The 20858-nt window shown below is 37.8% G+C and overlaps 2 protein-coding genes across 6 annotated transcripts in view; both read right to left on the bottom strand.

The window, feature by feature from the left end:
- Nucleotides 1–462: 462 nt before the first annotated feature.
- Nucleotides 463–8718, bottom strand: LOC148351173 (uncharacterized). Its single transcript, XM_088320312.1, has 2 exons — nucleotides 7275–8718; nucleotides 463–2612 (listed from the first exon to the last, which is right to left on the bottom strand). Exons 1-2 carry the CDS (start codon nucleotides 7405–7407, stop codon nucleotides 1396–1398), a joined length of 1350 nt encoding a protein of 449 aa, XP_088176438.1. The 5' UTR covers nucleotides 7408–8718; the 3' UTR covers nucleotides 463–1395.
- Nucleotides 8719–10481: 1763 nt separating this feature from the next.
- The window catches only part of LOC148351174 (zinc finger MYM-type protein 1-like), a 21404-nt gene continuing 11027 nt past the window's right edge, over nucleotides 10482–20858 (bottom strand). For 2 of the 5 annotated variants that reach the window (XM_088320297.1, XM_088320298.1), the window contains one exon: nucleotides 10482–12647. In XM_088320297.1, the coding sequence (XP_088176423.1) occupies nucleotides 10502–12647 (2146 nt within the window). In that variant the 3' untranslated portion in view covers nucleotides 10482–10501. The remainder of the gene's footprint in view (nucleotides 12648–20858) is intronic. The other 3 variants (XM_088320300.1, XM_088320301.1, XM_088320299.1) reach the window with 3 other exon arrangements.

Genomic DNA, 20858 nt, shown 5'->3' on the forward strand with positions numbered 1-20858 from the left:
GATTACTTTCAACGGGACCCCGACTTTACAAGTCTGCATCATACCTTAATTACGGGTATCATTCTTATTAGTGATGTAAACTGTGGTTCTGGATTTGTGTACTATCTATGAAGTTACAATTGTCAATTGTATGTATTGAAGCATGAAGAAAAATGTGCGCACAAACCAAACCGGCTGTGCGCCGAAGCATTTTTAGCACAAAATCCGTTCATTTATTAGTAGAAGATGAAGTCTGTCATCTTGTTGAGTTCTTTTGTAATTAGCATGGTTATTCGCAGTATTTTATTTTGAGGAGTTATGAGCGAATACATTTCCATCCTTGATATTTTTTTAGCTGAGCTCTTTTGTCAGCCAACTTCACGCAGACTGCATGCTAGCTGGGGTTGTTCATCGTCATGATTTCCATTTCTATCAATTAAAAGTAAACAAATATTAAAATTAAAAAGGCCAACATTCTTCAAATATTTGAGCATTTTCTTTACATTTAATTCCTCCGAAATAAAAAACATGGATCAGTCGTTTCTTCAAGTTTTGTTGTTTTCAGTACAACATGGACAACTTCAGCATGTGTGACTTTTCTTAATATGTAGTTGGTAATTTTTTTCCTCTTATTTCAGGAACAAGGATGCAGTCAAATAAAGACACTATAAGATATTTGAAACCCACAATACCAAAACAAGGACTGAGGGGGAAAGCTCAGGTTTTCCTTTTGTCCCCGTAACAACTTGGACACTTCACAAAAGAGATACATTTTGAAAACAAAGAAAATAAATCAACAAGTCATCAATCAAATTAATCTTAAAGTATAAAATTGTTAAATAACAGTGAATTGCATTTTGTTCATAACAAATCTCGTCCAGAGAACAATCTTTAGAAACAGTTACAAACTCACTATTCAAATGAGCTTCTATGTCATAAAAAATAAAATATACCCCAGAAAATTATACTTTTATTACAGGTCAAAAATGCGGACATTGCAGATTATTTTAATCACAATCAGATTTCAAATAAATCTTGTGAAGAGGTCAGCTTGGTTAAATCAACTAAAAAAAGTGATAACATGTACACAAAAGACATTCAGAAAGTGCTTCAGAATGAGTCAATATTTGAAAAAACTGAGGTGATATTGAAGTAATTACTGTTATTGTTCATTACTCATATTATACATACTCTCGTGCATTTTATAAAAACAATTCCAATGTAGTACAATTATAAACTAGGTTGAGTAAATTTAAAACATGTCCCTGACGTCCAGGGTACACAAATAGGTTCATTCAGTGGTGATTTCTTAAATGTGAATGGAAACTATGAGCTCATGTCAAGCAGAGTGATCACTGCTATTCTCACCAGCACACCTGAGCTTTTACTTGACTTGAAAATCTGTCACCGCAAACCTCACAAGGTTGTTTTTTCCTCAGTGTGGGTTCGTGTGTGGCTTTTTAAATGTGATTTCTGGGAAAACGGTTGACCGCAAATTGAGCATGCAAATGGTTTTTCACTAGTGTGGGTTCTGGTGTGGCTATTTAAATGTGATTTCTGGGAAAAGGTTTGACCACAAACTGAGCAGGCAAAAGGTTTTTCTCCAGTGTGGGTTCTCGTGTGTATTTTTAAGCACGATTGCCGGGTGAAATTCTGACCACAGACTAAGCAGGAAAAAGGTTTTTCACCAGTGTGGGTTCTTGTGTGTGTTTTTAAACTTCCTTTTTGGGTGAATGTTTGACCACAAACTGAGCAGGAAAAGGGTTTCTCTCCAGTGTGCGTTCTAGTGTGTGTTATTAAACTTGCTTTCTGGGTGAATTTTTGACCACAAAATGAACAATAAAAAAGTTTTTCACCAGTGTGGATTCGAGTGTGGCCTATTAAATTTCTTTTTATGCGAAATTCTTTCCCACAAAAGGAACAGGAATAAAGTTTTTCACCAGTGTGGGTTTTTGTATGTATTTTTAAGGCCACACTCTCTGTGAATTTTTGATCGCAAATTGAGCAGGCAAAGTTTTTTTCACCACTGTGGGTTCTTATGTGGCTTTTTAAGTTTCCTTTCTGGCAAAATTTTTGACCACAAACTGAGCAATTAAAAGATTTTTCACCAGTGTGGATTATTGCGTGGATTTTCAAATTTCCTTTTAGGCGGAATTTTTTACCACAAACCGAACATGCAAAAGGTTTTTCACTAGTGTGGACTGTGATGTGGCTTGTCAAGTTTCCTTTCTGGCGGAATTTTTTACCACAAACTGGGCAGGCAAAAGGTTTTTCACCAGTGTGGATTCTTGTATGTGTTTTCAAAGTCCCACTCTGGGTGAATGTTTTACCACAAATTGAGCAGGCAAAAGCTTTTTCACCAGCGTAGTTTCTTGTGTGGATTTTTGAGGCCCCACTCTCACTCGAAGGCCCCTTCTCATTGTTTCCTTTATGTTGACCTTGATCCTCGGAAGTTACACGGGCCCCAGTCACAGGAGACTCTGTAAAATGTTCCTCTTCTTTAATGTGAACAGAATCCAAATAATCCTCCTCCTTTTTAATGTTAACCATCTCTAAATAGTCAATCTCCTCCTTTTTGACATCAGGCAAAATTAGGTACTGTTGGCAAGGAAGAAGATTCTCTTCACTGACGTCTGCGGAACAATAAACACATGGTTTTGAAAAATCTATACACACACACAAAAAAAAGGACTTTTTACAGCAATAGCATAGCTAAAAAGGGCCTTTAGGCATTTCTGCGGGGGAAAAAAAAACACCAAAAACAATAGTTTTACTGGGTTATTATGGTCAGTGGTCCAAGGAAGTGTTCCATATAAATATATTTCAAAGTATTGGCAAATATAATCACAATGAAAACTGGGCTTTTTTTTTTTTTTTTTTTAAACATATTATTGACGCAACGCATTACACTGTATGTCTATGTACATGTGGAAAGCCCACTATATGTATACTGGAAACTTTTACTAATTTTGGGGAGGAATGAGTGATTATTCCTGGTTCTTCTTGGCTGTTGTTTGTTTCTATTATTGTTTTTTAGGTGAAAAGGGGGATTTTTGAACTTATTCAAGGGTCGAAACTGAAGCTAACACTACAGATCAGGGGTCAGAAATCTATGGCTCGCAAGCCATGCATGGCTCTTTTCATGAGTACATATGGCAAAGATAAAGGTACTCAAATGCCAATCTCATCTATAGCGTTCCAGTTTTGATGAGCTCTAAGTCGAGGCTAGTGCGCGCATAGCTGATGTAGCAGTAAGAAAATTAGGGTTCTATCCAGTATATAAAAAGCACACTTCCCATTACAATTTTTAGCCAAAGTGTCACACCAACAGACCCCGTCTTAGTTGTACATCGCTGAGGAATCCTTAATATGGAAGCTCATTAAACGGAACACTTATTGATGAAGACCCACAGCCCAGAAACAGCCAGCCAAGCACACAGAGCACACCTTTGATTGGGTGAGCAGTAGGGGTGGGTGGAGCTATGCAGACTAGAGGTCGACTGATTATCGGGCGGGCCGATTATAGACAGATATATAGGAATTTGAGGGATATCGTATCGGGACATTAATAGGCCTACTATTAAACAGAAAAACAAGCAACAGCCGAACCGAACTTTTATCTTCCTCTCACCTTGTCTCAGACGCTACCCACCCGATAAACAAATGAGAGACAAGCTACTAAAGCAGGAAGCCAACTCTGCACTGTGCACAGGTAGTGATGGCAAAATGAAGCCCCATAAAGCAGTGACACGTTCAATGGAAATGCCCCACACACAAGTAGGGCCTTCAAGATGATTCAATACCTGCGCCATCATGTGGTCACGGCAAGCCCTGTCGATCAACTTTTTGTTTTGAGTGAATTTAAGTCATGTTGATTGTGTTGACATGTTTATGTATTTATTGTAGGAAAAAGGAGCTACGTTTTTATGCAATTTTATACAAGTGACTGCTAAGCCTAATTTTATTTCCTGCACTTTTAATTTTTGGTTTAAGTAAGATCATTAATGTTAGTTGTCTGAATTCATAACAAAAGTCCTTTGTTTTTTAATTGCATTATTAAAAACGTCACCTTTACAGTAAATTAATATTGGGTCCAAATGTTGGTTATTAGCCTCCTTCCATAACTAATAATTGGTATCGGTATTGGCCCTGAAAAACACATATCAGTCGGTCCCTAGTGAGGAGAGCCGACAACACACAACGGAGGCTAAAATGGGGGCAGGTTGCAGCCGGGTGTGTGAATAAGTGGGTGTCTTTTTGAATGTGACTGTGGCTGGTGTATGCCGTGAGTCAGCAAGGCGGGCGCACATGCAACAAAGTGAATGTTTTTCAAGGAGACGCCCACCAAAAACAAACTGCAAAATTACAGCAACAGCCAGCCTTTTAGCAACTCAATACACTGAAAATAAATTGATCAATTAATGAAATTGGCGGCCTCTGAGGAAAGTCAGAAAGGCACAATAAAAAGAAAATGCAGGTATACTATAACTGCTGTTGCTTTGATGAACAAAACTGAAAGACTTGTGCCATTAAATAGTATTTGCCCCCTTCCTGATCAAGTTTTCTGCATATTTGAAATGTTGATTCCATTTATTAAAGCACCAAAATATCAAAAGCTATCTGGCCCTATGTGAAAAGGTAATTGCCCCCTGAACCTAACGAAGAGTTGGGCCACCTTTGGCAGCTATAACAAAACTAACAATTACGATAATCCTTAATGATTCTTTCAAAACGCTGTGTTGGAATTTTGCCCCACTCTTCTTTGCAAAATTATTTCAAATCTGCCATATTGAAGGGTTTTCAATCATGAACTGCCTGTCTAAGGTCACACCACAGCATCTCAATTAGGTTTAAATATGGACATTGACTAAGCCACTCCAGAAGCTTAATGATCCGAGAGCGCTTGAGTTAGAGGGCACAAACTGATGGCAGGACGTTCTCCTTCAGGATCTTCTCGTAAACACCAGAATTTGTTGTTGCGTTGCAAGTTGTCCGGGTCCTGAGGCAGCAAAGCAGCCCTAAACCATCACCTTGCTTTAGTATTGTCATCATGTTCTTTTTGACAAATACTGTGACATTTTTATGCAAGATGTAATGGGTTGCACACGCTCCAAAAGGTTAAAATTTTCACTCAGAATGTTTCTCCAAAAGTATTGAGGATAATCAAGATACGTTTTGGTAAATGGGAGAAAACTCTTTGTGTTCTTTTGCCACAGCAGGGGTTTTCGCTTGAGAACTCAGCCATGGCTGCCATTTTTGGCCAGTATCTTTCTTATAGTACAGTCATGAACACTGATCTTAACAAAGGCCAGCAAGGCCTGCAGTTCCTTGGATGTTTTTCAAGGTTCTTTTGTAACCTCCTGGATGAGCAGTCTCGCACTCTTGGGGTAATCTTAATTGGTCGCCCACTCCTGGGAAGGTTTGCAACTGTTCCGAGTTTTCTGTTTGTGGATAATGGGTCCAACAGCGGTTTACTGGAGCCCTACAGCCTCGGATATGGCTTTGTGACCTTTTACATCTTATTTCTTCTGGAATTTATTTGGAATGTGACATGTCAATAGTGTTCTTAATATTGTGAAGTCTACTTCACTTTGCCTAACAGATTTAGATAATTTCTTAATTCAACACAGGTGGTGGTAATCCATTTTGGGTGTAGCCTGTAGAATTCAACTTAACTGTAGTAAGTAAAAGTTACTTTGTTATTTAACATCCGTCCTTCCATTATCTGCACCACTTATCCTAAGTAGGGTTGGGAGGGTGCTGGAGCCCATCCCAGCGGTCTTCAGGCAGTAGGCAGGGGACACCCTGAACTGGTTCCCAGCTAGTCACAGGGCGCAGAGAGACAGACAACTCACTCGCTCATTCACACCTAGGGACAATTTGGATCAGCCAATAAACCTGACATGCATATTTTTGTAATGTGGGAGGAAACCGGAGTGCCCGGAGGAAACCCACTCAAGAACGGAGTGAACATCCAAACTTCGCTGGGTTTGATCCAATGACCTAAAAACTGTGCCGCATTCACGTTTACCACTCACCCACCGTGCCGCCTTGTGATTTAATACTGGGGCGAAATAACTTTTAGGGCCAAATACGTTTAGATTTTTTTTTTGTGCCTTAATAAATTAAATAAACTTTTTAAACTACATACTTTATTGCTTCAGGTTGTCTCTGTCATGTTTAAATTGTTTTGATGATCTGAAACCTTTGTGATTGATAAAGGTAGGGGAGCAAATACTTTTTTATGGCACTGTTAAGTATTCATTCAAAGCTTTCCTTGGTCTTGGAAATGCAGTGTGCTGCTATGGGGGACACGTTTGTTTAGAACTGAATACGTTTTTTTTTAAATTTATACTTCTTGTTTTATCTTTTGTTTTATGCTGTAGCCGTGTACTTTTAAAATAACTTGAAATGCAAGATTTATAACAACCTGGCACTGTTAGGACGTTTGTTGTCTTTGCTACTGTAATAAGTTGCAACAGAGTTTTAAATTCAAAGGATTTTTTCTTCTAAAGGGGGCGTGACCGAAAATAACAGAATCACTGGTTTACAAGAATACGCTTTTGGAGGGGGTTTATCTAGATAATTTTTGTATATTAAGTCCCTAAAAATGAACATAAGATTATGTATTCATTCATGTCTCTACTGACTGAGCAAGGTGCTTTATTGGCTTTAGAAAGAGCCTTTTTATTTATTTTTTGTACAAATCTGAAGTATGTTCAATAAAATATTTTTTTATTGTACCCTTTTCTGTGTTTATTATCATTTGCCAAATCACTCAACTTCATGCAGAATTTAAGAGAACAAAACTAACCAGAATCCGATAATTCCTTTCAATAGTCGGTGACTTGTCGACTGTTAAGTGTCAGTACTTGCAGCCCTATTTGACACCTTTGAACTTGAAATCATTTAACGACTGAAAACCAATTAAACATGATTAGCATCTGGTGGTAATAACCCTTTTTTTTGTTTAGCCCATTTAGTCATGAACTCCACAATGACTGACACGAAGGATATAATGAATTTGGGTTTTAATTTCGGGTTTACACTAATAGCTCCTAGTTCCACCACCACCGCCGTATTATCGTTTCTTTCGAACGACTGAACATAAAAGGGAACGGTGATGTCAACTATCACACCCTTGTCTTCTAAATATTGAATTTATATTTTCTTGTTTCGTCTCGACGCACAATAAAATGAATCCACTACCTCGCAGCCGCATCGAGATGGTGCAATAGAAAACATATACAGAATACGTTTCGAAAAAACATGTTTTAAAAACTAAAGTAACAAACCTGCTCGGTTCGACATAACTCGAAGCTGCTTGCTGACATCGTCAAACCGTCGTCTGGTTAGAGGTCCTCGCTCCGTCTCTTCTTGCGCTCCCCAAAACTCCTCTTTGAATTTTCCTTTCATCCCCTCGCACATTTTCGCCACGTCTGAAGGACTTATAACAAGATAAATTGAGTATGCCCACACACGGCTCGAGCGGAACTTAACGCTACCAGAGACAACCTCAGAGCAACTCGAAATGTCAAAGCGGAACCCCAGACATACAACTTCCGGTTCACAATTGAGTTTACTGAATGTTTTTCGTCTTTACGTTAATGTATGAGTATGACTATGAGTATTTTCTCAGCATAGATTTTTTGAGCATCTTCTTATAGCAGCATTCTTATTTTGTTCTAACGGGTTTTTTTTACATGAAAGTTAGAGGGGATCTAAAACCGTAAACCCTCAAATGTTTAGGTAGTGGGTAACCTTGTGGGTATATTTGGTAATACATTTCGACTCTTTACAGCCCAACGCTTTTGAGATCGCCAGTGTTTATTCCAGCTATCCATCCATCTGCATCGCTTATCCTCCGTCGCATGGGAGCTGGAGCCCATTCCAGCTAACTTAGGGCAATGGGCAGGGGTCACCCTGAACTGGTTGCCAGCCAGTGAAATGTATGTTTTTGGAATGTGGGAGGAAACCGGAGTGCCCAGAGGAAACTCACGCAAGCACGGGAAACCCCGCACAGGAAGGCTGGATTTGGACACTTGTCCTCGGAACTGTGCCGTGCTAACCACTCAGTAGTGTTTCGAGACTTGTTTAAGTTCTAATAATAGTGCATCGTAAAATGGTGCAATGAAACGAAATGCAATAACATTAAGGAGGAAAAAAACCTAAATAAGTCTCAAGGTATATATTTATAAATTTTCAGTTTCGTGCTATAACATTTCGCATTTCACTGGAGGGTTCTCAGGGCCAAGTGAGAGGAATGGGACTGGGCCTTCGAAGACCTACATGACCTATGTTGAGCTCACAAAGGCATTTGACACATAGAAACACCATGGACCCTTTTCAGGTGACCAATTGAGTCAAGAAAGTTTGCATCCTTATCCCAACACTGTTCAGCTTAATGTTGTCAGCAGTGCAAATGGACGCCTTCAGAAAAACTCCTTTGGTGTCCCCATCAGATACAGAGCTGATGGGAATTGCTTGCAGGCGTCACTAACATCAGGGTGACAGTAATTAGAGATATCCTCTTCGGTGGTGACTGTTAGCTAAATGCCAACAAAGAGCAGGAGATGCAACAAGAGATAGATAGAGTCTACTCCAGTTGCCACAACTTCGACCTTACCATTAGCACCAAGTGATACACCAGCCTGCCCCAGGAAACTCCGTGACCCCCTGAACTGTTTGTCCCTGGCTGGCAGACAACTCACTCGCTCATTCACACCTAGGGACAATTTGAACCGGCCAATTAACCTGACATGCATTTTTTTGGGGGGGGGGGGGATGTTGGAGGAAACTGGAGTGCCCAAAGGAAACTCACGCAAGCACAGGGAGAACATGCAAACCAACCCCACACAGGAAGGCTGGTAGCTGGATTTGATCCCATGACCTTAGAACTGTGCCACAGATACACTGACAACTCAGCTGCCCTGCTCCCCATGCTGAAAACCTGAGTCGGATAAAATAAAGTCACTGAGTGGCATAGTCTTTTCTTCAAAGCACAAACAAACAACACTCTTTCTTACCTGTGCAGCAACTCAATGCTTTGAGCAAGGACCCAAAATATTTCGTTGAGTAAGAAATTCTAAGTTGCAGACTAATCTGGAGCTTTGCGCATTTTTTTTTATTTCGAGATTTCAAGCACATAGCAAGCTTTTGGCGCTCTTGGTACCTGTACAATGAGAGCCCAGACAAACATGGCGACAACTTCTAGATAGGGATTCACTCCCACTAAGTAAAATACAAATCAATTGACAAATGTTCTTTTTCTCAAAATTAACATCGTATGATAGTTCATGCAGTAGGAGACCATAAAATGTGCACTTTTGTTTTTCATTCCATTTGTTTTAGATAACAAATAGTTTATTCTTATGTTACATAGTTAATTTGTTGTTGCACTGAATTGTCAAGATTTTGAATTACCTTTTTGTAGTGCGAGATTCAAAGTTGCTTGAAGTTGTCATTAAAGTTGCTTAGTATTAAACCAAAGTTTAAATGAGTTACACAACATAGTGGTAGAGTGTAAAAATAATTTATACTATTATTTCGTAGGAAAATTTATTCTTGTAAATTAACAATTCATTTTGAGCATTTTAGATTATTATTTGAAATATACCGACACTGCCCTACTAACGAACGAGATTCTGGACGATCGTTCATAAGTTGAATTTGTTCGTAAGTTGCTTCAGTGCTATATTTTGAATGTTTAAGGTTTGTATAAGTATTTTTGAGGCTTGCATAGTTAACCTGTATTTTTTTGTACTAAAAAAATAAACAAGTCATAAAATAATATGTTCTATATAGATAAAGTTAAGTTTAACTTACTTTTGGTAGAGGAGCTTCAAAAGTTATGCGGCTTCCCTCCCCGTGGTACAAAGTGGCCGAAAAAAGCGATACAACAATTTTTCTAAACAGCATCAAGCTTGCATATTCCACTTTCATTTCAAATGAAAAGGCTCACCTCTTCTTTACACTTAACACCAACCATATTGAATGGATGCACGAGATATTAAACAATAAAAATGTCAAAGTTCTTAGCGCGCTGGAGATACAATATAGAATGTTTACACACGAACTAAGCGGGTTTCTTCGGGGTGGATGCTGATGACCTCTTACAGCGCCACCCGCCGGTAGCGGCAGAAAGAAGCACTGCAGTACTGTCTTGTACTCGGAAAAAAAGTGCACATTGTAGAAAATCTAACAGCCATATCCAGATATTTTTCGACACCCTGAAAAAATTGTTTGTATCTACCGTTTTTCATAAGTCGAATGGTCGTAAGTAGGGGGATCAACTTCTTTCTTTTTCACTTTTTTATTTTATATTTCGTGTATTTTTTTTGCTTTATTTCCCCCCTTTTTTCAAGTAATTACAAGTGTGCATCAATTGAACCCCCAAGCATTTTATGGCTATAAAACCTTTATTGCAACTACTGCTGCAATACATAAAAAGCCACATTACTATCCTCATGAAACTGCAATATTATTTAGGAGTATAGCCACACTTTACCCACCAAAATATTTTTTATTTAAACACAAAATCCATCCTCCATTCTTTTCTCAAGAAAATTTCAATGACTTTGTCATACAGATTATCAGTGTGTTTCAGTTCCATCAAAAAGTTCTTTTCTATCGCCATCAAAGCTAACGCGGATTGTCGAGCTTGCCCTGTTGTATTTCTGGCATACATTTTTATTCTTTTTAAGGCTGAAAATGTCCGTTCGAGAGAAGCAGTGGACACGGGGATGGTCACCGCCAAACACACAAATGTGTACAACTGCCCCATGCTCTCGATCAGATTTTTCTGCTGGAGGAAATCAAGGAGATCAATTGGAGATTTTTTTGCAAAATCAATCATGGCATACATAACAGTCAGTTCTGTTTTTAGCCGAGGCAGATCAAAAAGTATTCCATGGCTTTGCGTTAAGCTGGAGAAGGCTGCATGTGGGAAAGTTTTATGGTATTCCCGAAACCTCTGCGGGTCGAGGAGTGTGATAAACATCAGTCTTTCGTGGTCTTTAAATCTGTTTTGTGTCTGGCAAATAACATTGTCAAGAACCCTGTCGTGGAGTTGATGGTAGTGCGCGCGAGGATCTTGGCCTTGACATCGAGCGTGAGGAGCCCCTGCACTGCGCACAGTGGCCTCGTAGATTTCCTCGTATCGGCTCCTCTTGCGTTCAACTGTGTCACAAAACTCCTTTATTCTTGCCAAACAGAACTGTACGTCCATTTGTTTGTTCTGTAATATCGAAAAAAACCCATCTGAATGCTCAAAAATACCATTAAACGTGTGAAGCAAGAAACAAAACTCAAAATCATCCAGACGTGATTGAAATCCATCAGCACACTGCACGGACTCTTCGTCGTACTCATCGTGATGCTCCAGGATGTGATGAAACAGTTCCTTTAAAGTATCTTTCCTCTCAAATACTGTATTGACCACTCTGGATATGTACTGCCATCGCGTTGGTGCCACGCCAGGGAGACGCCCCTGGCTGATTTCGTCCAGTAGCCGTGTGCGCCGAGGCGATCTTGAAAAAAATGCAGCCAAGCTATTAAGGTGAGCAAAAAATATCTTGCATTCTTTAAGTTTTGAGGCCCCTTGAGTCAGAACTAAATCAAATCGATGTCCGTAGCAGTGTATGAATAAAGCCAGCGGTGCACTCTCCTTAACTTTAGCCTGCACCAAATTTAATCCAGAAGACATGACAGCTGCACCGTCATAACACTGTGCCACAACTTTACCCAGACATTCATTTTCCACCAAAAATTGGATGATTAGACCTGCAATGTCATCGGCTCCTTTCCCACTGGTAACGTTTTCAAATCTGACAAAACGCTCCTTCACACCTGTGCCTGTGACGTAACGGACTACGAGTGCGAGCTGCGCCGCGTTTCTAGCGTCAGTCGTTTCATCCACCATAACAGAGACGAAAGGTGCCTTATTAATTTCCCTTAGGATCTCTTTCGCCATCACTTCAGCAATAGCAGTGATCACGTCGTTTTGTATTTTGCCCGACGTCCCACTAAACACTTTATTAGTGGACAGGTGATAGCAGAATTCCGTGTCTCTTTTGGCGATGAGAGAAAGAAGCTCTGCATAATTCCCTTTGTTTAGGGAGAAAGTGCTTTCATCATGTCCCCGAAATGAAAGTTCCTGCTTGCCCAAAAAAATGACACAGTCTATCAGTCTTTTTAGGATGTCCCTGTTTTTTTTCACCTTTTCGTTGTGGAGCTCCCTATCTCTGCGCACCTGCTCGGTGAGTTGTAAATCCTTTCCAGCTTCCCCAAATGTTTTAGAGAGCACCGTTGCTTGTAAATGTCCAGCAGTAGTTTGGTGTCTCGTTGCGGCCTTTGTTAGGCAACTTAAATTCACAAATCCGGTGTTGCTCCAAACACCATGTCGATCTGTGCCAAATAACAAGCACTCCCAGCAATATAATTTGCAGTGTTTCTTGGAGGCTGTGAGCCAGGGGTACCGCTCGTAGTTTGTGGTCTGAAAATGACGGACAAAACCTTTTCCCTGTTGAGATAGGCTTGCGAGCTTCGGCATTGTCCGACCTTCCTTAAGGATGTCCAGCTTTTCTTGAAAAGTCCGCCTTGAAAATGGCTTTGACAGTAAATCTGCAACCAAATCAATTTCTTCTTCTCCTTCAGCCGTTGTGTGTTCGCTGGGTAGAAAAAAATGCTATCAAATCAACACAATTTACTGCATATGCAGTGGGTTTACAGTAGAGGTAAGATCCTGCACTTCAGCCGAAGCGCGCATTTCAGCCGAAGTGGGCCCGGTCCATCAAATCAATTTGATTGGTCGGGCTCGGACTGGTTTGGGCTTTTATACCCGCGGGTCGGGTCAGGTCAGGCTGGATTTTTTATGCCCGATCTTACCTCTAGTTTATGGCGCTATTATTTTAGTGAATTACTGCCCCCTATGTTTAAGAAAGCATTAGCGTTTCTTCATACCCTCGAGAATCCAAATTTGAACCAATTAAAAATTTCATTGGCTGAACCGACGGTTTCGTTTTCACTCGTTCAGTCTCATTTGAGCCAGGAAAAGGTTCAATCTTACTATTTGGTGCCTTTTCAGCATGGTATTCTTCACTCAAAAAATGTAACATTTTAGAGATTTTAACCATGAAAAAATGCACCAATAACTGAATTTGGCATTAAGTGAGGGATAGTATTATTAGGACAATACAGAAGTGATGAAAAAACAGGAATTTATTAGATTATCTTTGTAACAGAAGTAAATCTAACATGACTGTCAGGTTTTCAATGTAAATCTCTTGAATTTCTGTCTCAAGGTAATTAGGTTGTTTTTATATTACTAAATATAAAAACAATGTTTACAAACACACACACATCAAATAACGTTTCAACAATGAATGTAATTATATCTCTTGTACTTTTATCAATCTTGTATTTTATTTTGAAGTCGTGTTCTGGCTCTGTACTCATTCCTCTGACGTCACGAATAAACTTCCTGCTCTCTCTCTTTCCGAAAACTCAACAAGAGGTCGCGTGAGTTTTTTTGTCCCCACCATCATGTCGAATTAAACTAAATACATGTATTTTATCTTTGCAAATATGGCCACGAAATAGTCATAATAATGATTGACTTTAACAAATGGTGCCGATTACCCGGTTGTTCCGCGTTTTTTATTCGATTCGGATGGCTTGGGGATGTAACAACACAAAGGACCAGACGGTTAGCATACCGAGGTTAGCATCCAAAGTCCTTTGGAATCGAGTAGGAACGGGCTTCAACGAACCGGAGTGGTGTACTTGCAGGGGTAAAATGCGTGTATTTAAATACAAATTTGGAATAATTTTAAGAAAAGCCATAAAATGAAAGAAGAAGTTGATAATTGGGGATTCATTAGCGAATTATTAAATTGGTTCGAGGGTTGTGCCTCACCGAGTCAAATATGATTGTGTATGTCCATATATATATATGATATGTGTGTATGTGTGATTCATATATTGACGAGCCGATTACTGGATTCGAGGATTCGCCTCATCGCTAACGGTGTCGGTAGCCCTGAAACTAGAGGAATGGCCTCGTTTCAGTTGCTGTTAACGGAAAGTTAGACGGCAGTCTTATGATATTGGAATTTGCCACGTATATCATAGAGAGAAAGAGGGCTTAAAGTGGTTCGCTATTGTGAATATATTAAATCTCTACAGTCGGTAGAGTCCCCGATTTGAAATCGTTTTAAAATGAAAAGATAACAAAATACCCTAAGTAGACTACATGGCTTCACGGTGCACCGTCTAAAACTATCTAAACTAAGCCAATTTTGGTGGGCCTCTGTCTTAAATGTTCTATGTTTGTTCAATGTTGTAAACGTTTGTATTCTTTCCTGTATTCTCATTTTTCTTGTCTTATGTTGTCTTGTGCTGGCTTTTAATCGGCCCACGTAACTGAAAAGAAAAAAATAGAAAAATACGAAGGAAAATTGCCGCAAACGAGAGAGCGCGTGCATTTTTTAAAACAAGAGAAAAAAAAGGAAGCGAATTTAAGTGCACATTGCAACGACAGAAACGTTTTGTTTTTAACAGTAAGACCGTTTAAAAATGTTGGTTTTGGGTGGAACCGAGAGCACATCGCGTTAGGAATCGAAAACGTTCGTTTTTTGGGAAATCGGCGTTTGACGCTAAGGGTGTACAACATAACGCCTGCGGGCCTAAGGGGTTCCAATAAATATTTTTTTCGGTCCAATTTTTTTTTTTTTGTTTGTTTTTTCAATTGGAAAACGATAAATTTAGGAGTGGTAAGTTTAGAAAACTTATGTTTGAGTTATTTTAGATGCGTTAAAAGAAGTTAATGCCAGAATAACACTTACTAAAGATTCAATAATAAAAATAAAGATAGAATATTCCGGTTTTCAGTTCAAACTTAGAAAATTAAGCACTGTAAAGACGGGGGAAAAATCAAATTGAGCGAATTGGAATGGATTAATTTGAGGTAAGGGATTTTTATACAAAATTACTGAAAAAGAGCGAGTACTTTATTTTCAATGAATATGGAGGGAAAATTCATTGAGTGGAATAAAAATGATAAAATGACTCGTAGATCAATACACGTCATTTTTACATTTAAACTGGTAAGCTAAAAAGAGTGTTAAAAGGGAAAAGCTACTTAAATAAAATAATTTGCTGGAAATTGGGTATGGAAAACTTGCGAAAAAAGCGAAAAACAACACATTATGTGAGGTTTTTGGAGTTACTCATGGTTTTGAAAAACACTATATAAATGCAAACCATTTATGATAGAATAGAATATACATTTACTGACATAGTTACAAAATGGGTTACAGAAATATTGTTAGGGAACTACCGTGAAAACACTACAAAGGAACTAAAGTAAAGTTTGATTTTACAGCAAAAGTGTTGCACTAACGATGTTTTGAGTTCTAGAATTTTGGTTCTTGTCTCATTTGGACTCAACAACCCGCTGAGGAGAAAATGGGATCAGCGAAAGGTAGCACAAATAACATGATGAAGATATTACATGTGATGAACAATGGTAAGTGAAAAACCAATTTTTATGATATTAAAGGAATATGTCATCAATAAAGGTGTTACAGGTGAGAACCAGAAAAGTTTTGTGTTCATATTCGGCCGGTATGAACCATAACTATGACAAGTAGATCTCATCTTGTTGGAGTCCATCACAGCGATCATCGAGCAGCGATTGGAGGACACCCTGAACTGGTTGCAAGCCAATTGCAGGGCACACAAAGATAGACAATTCACTAGCTCATTCACACGTAGGGACAATTTGGACCAGCCAGTCCACTAGAAATGCATGTTGTTGAAAGAGGTAAGTAACCGGATAGCCGGAGGAAACTGACGTAAACAATGAGAGCATGCAGGTTCCGCACAGGAGCCCAGTGGCTGGCTTGGAACACACACACCTGTTCCCAGGTCCTTAGTAATGCAGTACACGTGCTGGCCACTGCGCCACCGTGCTGCACACACATATATAATATATATATATATACATATGAAACAATTTTAAAACTGAACAATCAATAATGATAATATGATAGGGATTTTGAATTCCCTGTACTAGCTTGCTAAAAGATTTCTAGATCTTGGCAGAGATCTAAGAACCCCTGAAATTTAGTGATACAAAGATCAAAGTTATGAATCGGTGACAAATATAGTAGATATCTGCGTATTCATTCAGTTTTGATCATCGAATTATTAATTTATTTTCTGCATTTGTTGATGGTAATTGCGAATAACAGGCTTGTCTTTTTCCATTTTTCTACTTTCTGTACTTCCTTCTTTAACATCTTAGTACAACATAATTCGTGATGTCAATCATCAAAGCAAATGAGCCGTAAAAGCAAGCTCTCTTTGATGAATTGAACGAGGAAAAAAGCCGTTTGTCTAATAAAAAGACTGACCTTCACTCGACAAGAATTACCAACAACAATGACGTAATCTCGAAGCGATGAAATCTCGTTAGCTAAGATCAGCATGCAGGAAAAAAAAAACTCGTATAGCAAAACCAAAATAAAGATAAGGCTTGTAATGCGTTAAATCTTTGCTAAAGAGTAACTAAATGATAATGACAACTTAAAGGGAAACCGAACTAATCATTTCTTGTTGAATATGCGAATAGCAAAAGGGTAATAACTTTAAGACATGTAGTTTTGCTCTTGATAAAGCAGGGACGAAAAAAGCAATGAAGATGACTAAAAACCGTCCATAATTTTAGTGTCCATCTTCTCGTTCGTAAATGGACAAATTCAAAAGAGGCGTAATATGTAAAAAGATTATTTCCTTAGTTGTTCTCCTATTCAATAGTAGATTACTCTCAATAAAATAATGCAGGAACCATTTCAAATAATCAAAATTTTGAAAGAAGTTTGAAAATGACGACAAATTAACACAGAAAAGAAGAATTCGAGACTAGAAATCATTAATAACGTAGCTGAAGCTATTTCAGTCACTGAATGAATTTTCTTTTAAACAGGAAAGAAAAAGAAACAAGTATTAATAGTCGGACCAGATCATGTTAATTTGTATAGCCTTAATCACAAGGGATCTCGAAAGGCTGCTTAGAACAAAGACTAATGCGTAGAAACAAAGATTGTTGCGCAGAATAAAAGATAATGAATAACCAAAATAGATACACTCAACAAGATAATTCATAAGTGACAAGTATGTATTGTTCTATATTGAATCAATAACAAAAGATTGATTATGATTACAGAGATAAGAAAATACAATAAGAAAAGTTATGACATTAAGTTCGATTTGGCATTTTTTGAGAATTTTTTGTTGATCTTTTGAGATTTTTGATGTTTAGTGTGAGGGTTTGGAATTTTGACAAATTTAGCCCAAAGGAAATTGGGAGGACAATTGATTACACACTGAATTTTTTTTAGAATGAGTGTTACAATTGACAAATGATAAACAAATGTGTAACAAATACTGACTTTTGGTTAAGTTAAAAGGAAACGGTTTCTATGGAAGAGCATTTTTAGAAGACAATGAGAAACTGATCAATCTTGAAGAGGGTCATAGGAAATAACGGATTAGTTGATTTTGAGACATATCGGGCTAATTTAAGAATAATTGCATGGGAAATAAATGAATAGAAATTGATTAAACTAAGATAATGTCTACTAGTACTTAAATTTAGAGAAAAATTTAAGACATTGAATAATGCGGCCAATTTACTAAAAAATCCCAGTACGTAAGCACAGTGGAATTAACGAGACTCTTAAAAGCCAGTGAATTCCACAAAAAGACTCTTTCATTTCTTTTTAAAAGTCCGTGGACTCTTCAAAGGACATACCAACCTGTCAAAAAGAAATCATGGACAAAAATCATTTGCTGAAAGAGCCAAAGACATCAGTCATCCATTATCTGCGCCGCTTATCAACAGCGAGGCCAAGGGAGTGATATGGAGCACATCACAGCTACGCTCATCAACAACGACATCAAGGGAGTGTTGGGGGCACATCCCAGCTGCTTTTCAGACAGCTAACAGGAGATTCCTGCGGTCGTTGCCAGTGAAATTGACAAAAAAGTCAATAAAGTCATTTTGTGTTTGACATGGACACATTTTTGAAAAACTATTTTTGATGGGCCAAAAGCAACATTCAAATGGTGAATGAAATGTGGAATAAGCAAATCAAAATACTGAAAGACAACAACATTCAAGAATATGTCTGCTTGAAGTTATATAGAGTCTTGTTAATACAAAGTGTAAATGTATTTGAGGAAGATTGATAAATTCATCTTGCAAATTTATAAATGTGTCTTATTTCACTCCTATTCATAGATTGTGAACTTAGGTTTTAACTCAGGGGGGAACATTGAGACATTCCGTAAAATATAAGTTAAAACTTAGTTTTTTCCGAAATTGATGAAAAATTGTCTTCTGAATAAGCTCTCCATATAACTGTTTTTTGAGATTCAAATTACGAAATTTGGACGGATAGAAAAATATTACACAAAAGAAATGTTGTAATATTACAAAATTTACAATGTTTGTCAAATTGATTAACAAAAATCAATTAAAATAACCGTTTACCAGTAGAAAATCGCCCACATTGAGAACATTTTTGGATGGTATGTTTCATTTTTGGCAAAATCATTCACTTTGAGCATGAATTACCTGCTTTCTTTGCAAAATACTGTTATTTTGAACAAATGTACTTACTGAAAAGATAATATATGGGTTATGATTTTTACAAAAGGAAAAACAAAGAGTGAATCATAACAATAAAAACGTCTTTTCTTGGGTTAAATTGACAATTTAACAATCTATCCTGGTCATCTGCCTCGAGGGGAATGGCCAGCAGCAAGATAACACATTGAAAATCAAAAGAAAATGCAAATAAAAAGTGCATACAAAATTTTTTCGAATATGATCAATCCACAAAAAAGAAAAAAAATCAATCACTCAAATCAGGGTAAACTATTCTGACAGATAATGGTTAAACTGATTCAGTGACTAGATTTAGTGAAAAAGCAAAATTTGAAATTTAGAACTAACAATTTAAAAAATAAATTGTTAATCTGCGAGTTGGAATTTTGGGATAAAATGCTCAAAATGGATGGGGCAACTTATAACAAATATAAAGACAACTTAAGAAAATATACAAATCTATAAATGAATTTGTTGTTTTTTTAATTTGTTTTGAGCCATAAAGTCTCAATAGGGGGGAAAAAAGGCATAGAATAGACTATTAAAAAAAAAAAAAAAAAAAAAAAAATCTTACGTCTATTCTTTTTCCATCTATAGCTTTCCCTGAATATTCAGTTCTATGGTATTGATTTATGCTTCTCATCCATACAGGAGAAGGTGACCCCAGATGACGGAGTTCTGTCAGCCCACAGGGAGTGTCAAACTTCACTTCTCCCCGAGTTCAGGACTCTGGGGAGTGTGCCAGCACCTTCGCCATCAGCTATGTCTACACACATCCAAATCGAGGCCTCATCATCTACAAGCAACACGTCATCACGCCAGGAGGCGTGGGGATCTTAACGGTGGCCATGCTCATGAAAAATGGCATCAAAGCTTCCAATAGTGACCTAATCTATTCTTCCAAAAGAATAGGTATCGGACTCTTCAATATCTAGAGATGGTGGTCGTAAAAGTACCAAAATAAGATGGTTTTGTTGAAAACTTGGGATTTTGCGGACTGCTTTGATACATTGGTATCAGCAACCACACATCACACAATTTCACTGATAATAACCAGATATTCCACAACTATAAACATAGTTACTGAGTTAATCAAAATTAACACTGATTATTGATTGATTCTTTGATTGAAATTTTTGTTTATTCTCTAACAAATACTTGCTAGGTCAAAAAGCTTGACAATTGAGCTAACATAAGAGAATAAAGTTTTTACACATGAATCAGATCATAGAATGAACGTATTATGATAAGAAATATCAAGGTTTTTCTGATACGTTTCAACATTAGGTCTCAAACTTATTGAAGAACCCATCAGGGTGACAGGATATAATGTTTTTGATTTTGGGTTTTATTCCTATAGTAAGACATCCACACATCTTATCGATGCTGGTTGTCATATTGCTATAATTTAAAACAATATTTTTCCTAAGGGTTTTAGAGGTTTGTTTATGCATACAATTTTTTGATAAATTGGCACCATGCATTCTAACCTCTTGCCTAACTAGTGATGCTACAGTTTTGAAAATGATTTTGGGGATCTTTTCATTCTGTTTATCTTAATTCTCACGGTCTCCATCAATGACCTTAGAGTTAACGATTGTTGAACTGGAGATTTTTCTTCACTTTTGAACTTTTTCACCATTTTGTTTTTGTTCGTTTTAGTTGGCCAACTTTTGTATGTTTTTGTCTGTTTTTGTTTTATCCTGTTTTTCCCAGCAAGAGACATTCCTTGGAAGCGACAATTTTTTTCCTTTTTGAAGGTTTTTGCTTCTCCGTGTGATTACCAATCTTTTTTTTTTTTAATTCTTCGAAATTAACAACAGGGGGGAAATGTCAGGTTTTCAATGTAAATCTCTTGAATTTCTGTCTCAAGGTAATTAGCTTGTTTTTATATTACTAAATATAAAAACAATGTTTACAAACACACACACATCAAATAACGTTTCAACAATGAATGTAATTATATCTCTTGTAACCAGCTCAGTAGCCTAGATGGTAAGGCGCCCGCTTTGAGACTGGGAGGTCGGTGGTTCGCGCCCCGGCCGAGTCATTCCTAAGACTTAAAAAGTGGTCGGCGGCGCCCTCTGTTGGCTGCGGCTGCATCGGCTCGCTACAACGGGTCAGGTGCAATCGACATTTCGTTCTGTGTACATTGTTACACAGAATGACAATACAAGGAAATTATTATTATTATTATTATTTATCA

The sequence above is a fragment of the Urocampus carinirostris genome, chromosome 16 (genome assembly GCF_059441175.1).
Source record: "Urocampus carinirostris isolate Australia breed hairy pipefish chromosome 16, RoL_Ucar_1.0, whole genome shotgun sequence".
Taxonomy (NCBI): Eukaryota; Metazoa; Chordata; class Actinopteri; order Syngnathiformes; family Syngnathidae; genus Urocampus; species Urocampus carinirostris.

Coding starts and splice junctions, on each gene's coding strand:
- LOC148351173 (XM_088320312.1), bottom strand. CDS start 7,407: ATGTGCGAGGGGATGAAAGGAAAATTCAAAGAGGAGTTTTGGGGAGCG. Junction 2,613..7,274: donor AGTTATGTCGAACCGAGCAG/GTTTGTTACTTT, acceptor ATTGTTCCGCAG/ACGTCAGTGAAGAGAATCTT.